A 7,052-nucleotide genomic window follows, 5' to 3' on the forward strand; every position below is an offset into this window, starting at 1 on the left:
GGTGAAGGCCGACACCGGTGAGCGCCGTCAGCCTGACCGGGCTGTGTCCTCCGAGCCTGGGGAAGTGCTCTGTTCCTCCTCAGCTCTCACCTCGGGTGTCTCCGTCCCCCCCCCGGGGGCGGCTGCCCTGGGCATGGCAGAAGCAGGTTGACCAGAGAGGCCGAGACAAAATTCCCAGTTGGGGCGGGGGAGAAGGGGTCAAGGAATATGCTCGGAGCCCTGTAGCCCCTGGGCATGGCAGAAGCAGGTTGACCAGAGAGGCCGAGACAAAATTCCCAGTTGGGGCGGGGGAGAAGGGGTCAAGGAATATGCTCGGAGCCCTGTAGCGAAGCGGCGGTGGGGTTTGGGAGACAAAGGTGAGGAAAGGGAGAAGAAGCCCCCTCAGTAGGTGCAGAATCTCAGCTGGGCTGCGTGCGAAAGCCAGCCAGCGGCGGGCAAAATATTTGGGCAAAAATAAGGAGCTGTCCTTATTTTCATTATAAGCGTCCCCCTGCCCACAGAGGGAGAGGGACACTGCAATAAATTTCCACCTGAGCAGCGTGTTCTGCAGTTCCCCTGTCAAATGTGAGCTTCCAGATGTGTCTCAGTTAACGAGCTCACGGGCTGTTCTAGCACCGTCCAGTTTACTGGGGCCAGAATCGCGTTGCGAGTGTGCGAGCTGCTGAATGTGCAAGCTTGCAGTTTCGCACTGCCTTAGCATAAATAGTCAAAGCATCAGATAAATGTCAAGCACGAGTGAAGAAAGCGGGTTGTTCTCGTGCTATCTGTGACAGTAAGTTGGATGTGCTTGAAATAGAACGGTCTATATGGTCTGCTGTGAGCTGGCTGGGCTATTTTAAGTGTTACTAAACCTTGTGGCTGGCATCTTTTAAGAGACGGGACTGAGGCAGCCACACGGTAGGATTTGCTCTCCGGACCAACTTTGCAGGGGCAGTAGGCTGCTGTGCTTGGGGTGGTGCTGTAATTTTGGGGGGTGGCAGTGTGAGCCCCTGAAAATCCAGGCCACTTTCTGCTGGGTTTCTCCCCCTTGCTGTGGGAAGTGACTGCAGCAAGGCTCATCTGAGCAGCTTTCAGAAATGGCTCTAAGGTTTTTTTCTGTGTGCTTAGAGGAACGAGGCACCCCAGGGAGCTCTCTTTGTGCAAAGAAGTGTATCCAAGGATGTGTATTTTTGTTCTAAGATTGTCATCTGGTTGCTGTACTTAGAGATGGTCAGTAGCTTTCTATCTCGAAAGAAATGTTTTCATAGTCAATTGTAGGGATTGAAGATAGTAATTCTAAAGCAAATAGCACAAACAGATGAAAAATTTGACTATAAAAACCATTATTACTCTTCTCCCCCACACAACAGTTTTAGAAGGTATGCTAGTGAGAAATTGAGTGATTTTTCTGGGGATCTCAGGTGGATATATGCTGTGCTGGTAGACTCTCATTATGTGTAAGCTGGGGCAGTTAGGATGAAGGTTGTTTCAGGAATTATGTGCATCTTCAGACAACAGAACAGCCAGAGATTTGGGAGTGTTGTCTATAGGTGTTCTACTCGAAGAACGCAGAGCTGACTTAAAATCTGGTTGTTCCCTTGCTTAGCAGTGAAATATCCTGGGTGAATTGCTGCGCTCCCTTTGCTGGATGTCAGCACTGACGAAGATCAAGGGAGGTGTTGAAGGACGTCCACAGCTATTTGTCTGCTAGCAGACTTGTGAGCTTCCACTTGTGGTCAGGTGTCATGCCTGACTGTAGCGACAGAGCCAGTCTGCGGTCACTCCACTGCTGTTGTTGCGCCACTTACTCTGGAAGTGTGTACCTGGGCTTGTGGTGCTGCGGACAGTCGGTGGAGGGCTTCAGGCATTTCTGTGGGACCACAGCAGCTTGTTTTGAGCGCTTGTTAATTTTAGCCTCCCTGTGCTTAGTGGCACAGGAACAACTCATTGCTCTGCTCACGTAATTTTCAGCATCATCAGTGTCAGGTACTTCAATAGGAGGTGAAGTGTAACCTGATTTTTAGAAACGTTCTTATTCCTGGCAATTAATGACAGGAGCCACCAGGGTTTCAACCCAAATTTCTCTGCATTCTCTGTGCTTGACTGTTTCTCTGGATAGATTATGCCAGACCACGGAAATGGGGAATTGTGAAGATTGCATGATTGCTGCCTGTGTGAGTGCAAAATGAAATGAAAAGATCTATTAGTTTTTGGAGAGATGAAGTGGAGAGCAGACGCGTGCATCCATGAAAGCAAGTGGTGGCTTCAACAGAAGCACATGTACCCTTCTGCGAGGAGACCCTGAGTGTGTGCGCGGCCAGGATGCTCAGCATGTTGCTTCTCCCAGCTGAGACTGGGGGAAGAGAGGCAGCCAGAGCTTCCTAATCTAAGGTGAAGAGCATATCAGAGCATGTGGGAGTGTGGTTTCATTGGTTTTGTTTCACCTAGAAAATCTTTGCTCTCACTGTTAAAGAAACTTGTGCTTGTTTTGATGGAGCTTTTTGGTCTCCTTGTAAGTATACAGCCATAGTTCCTGAGGGTGTTTGGGCACAATTCCAGCTGGACATGCTAAATCAGTCAAAGGAGATTCCTCAGACCTTCAGCCAGCTTCTGCTGTGGACGCAGATGAACTTTGGAGGCTGCTCTAAAAGAGGTGCAGCTCCAGGGAGGAGAGGGGTGGCTCAGCAGGATCCAGAAAGGGGACACACGCTGAGCTCGGTGTCTGCACGAATCCATGTAGAAGGCAACCCTCCTTTTACCCTGCTGACTTTTGGCACTAGCAATAACTTCTGTGACTTAAATGATTCAAGCTTAATTTTTCTGTGGTGTAAAAGCCCTTCCTGTGATCCATGATGAATGTTACTGTCGCTAACCGTCCCTTTGGTTTGGGGTGCAGAGTGAAAAGCAGCTGGTTTGCCTGAGCTGGGACGTGTACCACCTCCCGCAGCCAGTACCCTCCCGGTTCTCTGCTACAATTTGCCTCTTATCAATGTTTCTGTGTTTTATAGCCTACATCCCTGTTGCTGGTGTCCTAAATGTGAAATCACAGAATGTATTTTGCATAACTTAATATTTACAGTTAGGTGAAATGGTTGGTAAATTGTTTCATATTGGTTTTACTGTTCCCCTCTGCCCAGGTTGTGCCCTGTGTAATCTTTAAAGAAATCTAAGGCACACTGCCTAATGTCAAGTGTACTAATGCCTCCTATTAAAAAGTCAGCATAGGAATGAGGTTGGAAAGTGATGTATTTATTTCCTCATTTGTATAAAGTAAGTTATCATTGGAAATCAACACCTGAAATGGAACTTAACAGTGTGCATAGTTGTAGGACAGAAAATAACTTTTTCTCAAAAAATGTGTTTAACCTGTATTTGCAGACAGTTCAGGGAGGGGAATTGCAGGAGGAATATTGACTTTGGGACAGAATACTCCAGTAATGAAATTTAAAAAAAAAAAAAAAGGCAGCAGAGGAGAGTCTGGAGCTGGATACAGAAAGTATGGGGAGGAGTGGGGGGTCCTCAGGAGATGGGGTTGTGGGGCTGTGCAGGGAGGAGAGTGGGGTGGACCTGTGCGTGGCTGAAAAGTGGAGAACAAGTGCTTCGTGAAGGCAGGAAGATGCTGTGATGGTTTTGGGGTAGGGTCGTGACCAGTGGCAGAAGAGGAAGATGGAGTATGGCTGGATGTTTTTGTCACAGTGTAGAGAAGAGCAATCAGGTTTGGAAAAACCCTGGCAGCTTGTTAAATCCTGTGTTTTCCTTTGCCTTTTAATATATGATCCTGTAAGGATTGCTTCATGCTTCTGATTGTTTTCTTTTCATAAAGCGAGTGAGTGTTTCTGCGCGCCCCGGGTCTGACAAGTGGCAGCAAGAGGCTGTGCTGGCTAAGCTGTGTGTTTGCTCTGAAGGGGTATCCCCATCCCCAAACAAGCCAAAGTGCAGCCAACCTCAATCCCATCATCTCTCCCCAGCCTGTGTACAGCCGCTTGCCTCCTGAAAGGGCTCATCTCTGGAAAAACCTTTCCCGGTAATTGAAATTGTAGAAAAGAGCATTGCAACACTTGCTCTAACATTAATGTCGTTTCCTACAGTGTAACCAGCTGGACCTTGAGCTGCTGCCTTTCAGTTGCCCAGATTAAAGTCTTAGCATGTGCAGCCTTCCTTTCCTGTGTTCCTATGACTAATCTTAATTATGAAACTGTTGAGGCAGGGTAGCTGCCTCCTGTTGGAGTGGAAGGACCAGCGTCCTGTTCTGGCAGCAGCGTGCTCCTCGGCACGTGGCTGGAGTGAACTCCCAAGGGTGAAGATGAGTTTTTCCCAGCCTTTCTGGCAAATAAGGCAAGCGGCGTGGTACGATGCCTGCCTGCCACACCAGGCTGCTGTGCTCCTCTGCCCCAGGAGGAATCAAGTGGAGAACTTGGAAGTACAATGCGTTCTCTTAATCTGCCAGGATCGAGTTCAGCCTGAAGGGTGTTGAAAATATTGACACTGGTGATGAAGTCCAGTTAAGCTCCTTGAGGAGTCTCTTACAGAATCACTTAACCAAGAAACGATTTTTGAGGAAAACATTTGTTTGATTTTTTTTTTTTTTTTTTTCCTCCCAGTGATAACTCATGACTGAGGCAGGAAACAGATTTAGAAATGTGAAGCCTTCAAAATAGCCTGAAAGGTGACTTTGGTGGTCTCCATGGAAACTTATCTATTCTGTAGCTTTGCAGAGGACTTATACAAGAGCTGCTGCCTGGCTTTAAAAAATATAGTAATTAAAAAAAAAAAAAAAAACAAAACCAAAACACAAAACCCAAACCACCAAACCTGCTTAGGTCTGAATTTGGGGTGGTCCCAGATACACAGTGAAGCGTGGCCTGTAGTAAAGGGGGGGGGGGGGGGGGTTGTTCCTGGGCCATTCTGGAGCAGCTCTGCTGGAGAAAAGCTTGATGCGACTTTCTGGGTTGCTGACTGCAATTTAGGTTATGTTGGTTGCTGAAGGAAGCAGTGGCTTCACAGGAGGGATTCCTTGGTCTGTGCTCATCTCTTACAAGTAAGACTGCAGGGTGCTCTCTGTTCGTACTTTGCACATGTCCTGTTGCTGTAACTTTCAGGTACAGAGCATGCTCTGACTGCCAGTCTCTATTTTGGGAAGGACTTGAAAAAGAAATAACTTCAAAAAGAAATTACTCAAATTTTGCTGAGGTTTAGGAGTTGTAGAATGAGGTGACTGGTTTCTGGATGTGTTTTTTGAACTGGCTGGAGCTGGAAGCCTGAGCTCTGCTCCGTGCCAGGAGCTCCCTGCTGGGCTGCATCTCTGACTTTTTCCCCAGGTGGGGATAAAATGGAATTGTGTAGGTGGGCCAGATGCCGTGGTGATCAGGCTGCTGATGGGCTGCAGGGGTGCCTGGTTGCAAGTGGTGGTTTGCTTGGCTGAAGGGCCAGGGGAGGCCAGGTGGAGCATGGCACTGCCCTTTCTTGCTGCTCTCCAGCTACGTCAGAAACTTTAAACAGGTGGGGAGTTCTCCTTGTAAAAACTCACTACTTTGCAAAAAGAAAAAAAGGGACAGAGATAATCTGTAGGAATTTTAGTCCTCATTCTAAGGCATCTGCAAATTTCTTTGCATTCTGCAAATGCTAAAACTGGGTGTGGGGTGGAAGCGCGCTGACTGTGTCTTCCAAGAAGCTAGAACCAAGCAATAAAAAAGAGAATTTTCTTTAGGCTGCCTGAAACACTGATATCTCTTCTAATGGCTGTTTTTCAGCTGGGGGAAAACTGTTAAAGAATTGAACTGACCTGCTTTTTCAGAAGCACCCGGGGAGGACTGTGCTCCAGATCCTCAGATCCAAAGGGGAATCTCTGCAAAAATTATCTGCAGTGACTTCTCTAAGAGCTGATCTAAGCCATCTGTTCAAAGTGTGAAGCATCTCAGTTTCTTAACTGAGAGATGATGTTACAAAATTTTTGTAGTTATGGCTGGATTTGCTATGGGAGAAAAAGGCCTTATTCTGATCATTAGCAAAGAGCTTTCTCCCGAGACTAGGGGGTTTCTATTCTCCTGTGTTTAATTAAGTAGCCCTAGCACTCAAATCAATGAGTCCAAATGCTAGTGTTGTAGTCCACCCTCGACTGGGAATTCAGTTGCTTTATGTGGGTGTGGTTCTTTGGATGTTGTGGTGGTGTTGTTTTGGGTGGTTTTTTTTTTTTTAATTTTTTCCTCTGCTGTTTCTCATGACTGGCTCAAAGAGCATGCTCTCTTCCCTCTGGCTCTGTTCTTTTCACCTTCACAATTGGCTCTTGCTGTGTGTTTTCATTCACGTGGACAAATTGTTCTGGCATGTACATGACCAGGGCATGGCCTGGTGCGCAGCACTCGGCTGCCTTTGCCAAAGGTGCTTGGCTTGGGCTGCCTGTACAGCTGTCCTGAGGGTTTTGGGTTTTTTTTTTTTGGTAAGAGAGGGCATCTCTGCTTACTCTTCCAAGCTTTGCTCCTGTTACAGTATCTGATTTGTGTCTCCTTCCCAAGAGGAGAGTAAAACCATCTCCAGTTGGGAGGCAGATGAGTGAAAACACAGCAATGCGACCTTTGTAGTTGGCATTCAAGGAAAGTAGGAATACCTGCGAGATGGATCACATTATTTCAGCATTCTGCCTCCCTTACAGAGCCAGGTGACATCGTGGTGGACCAGGAAGCATGCGGCTGTGGCGCTGGGGACCCTGAAGACTGGCTTGCAGGGAGGAATGCTACGGTGGGCAGTGCACTTGGAAGGTGGGCCGCGGAGGGTGAACCACGCGGCCGTGGCTGTTGGGCACAAGGTCTATTCCTTTGGTGGATATTGTTCTGGAGAAGACTATGAGACTCTGCGGCAGATTGACGTCCATGTTTTTAATGCAGGTAAATGTGTCCTTGCGGTGCACAAAGGAGTGGGTTGCTGGACTCAGTTATTAGTTTTCTTTCCCACTGGTGCTCAACAATTTACACTCTGTAACATGCTGTCCGACTCTAATTTGCAAAAAAGTTATCAGTTTAGATGGGAGCCTCTTGTGCAGCCTTGTATTTTCAGCTTCAGGGGCAGGGCACAGAGGG

General features: G+C 47.6%; 1 protein-coding gene across 1 annotated transcript in view; it reads left to right on the forward strand.

The window, feature by feature from the left end:
* Positions 1-6,630: 6,630 nt before the first annotated feature.
* Positions 6,631-7,052, forward strand: part of KLHDC3 (kelch domain containing 3) — a 15,006-nt gene continuing 14,584 nt past the window's right edge. Inside the window, exon 1 of the mRNA XM_009894842.1 lies at positions 6,631-6,860. Within this exon, the coding sequence (XP_009893144.1) occupies positions 6,707-6,860 (154 nt within the window). The 5' untranslated portion in view covers positions 6,631-6,706. The remainder of the gene's footprint in view (positions 6,861-7,052) is intronic.

Source organism: Charadrius vociferus, unplaced genomic scaffold, assembly GCF_000708025.1.
Source record: "Charadrius vociferus isolate BGI_N301 unplaced genomic scaffold, ASM70802v2 scaffold411, whole genome shotgun sequence".
In the NCBI taxonomy this organism is placed as follows: domain Eukaryota; kingdom Metazoa; phylum Chordata; class Aves; order Charadriiformes; family Charadriidae; genus Charadrius; species Charadrius vociferus.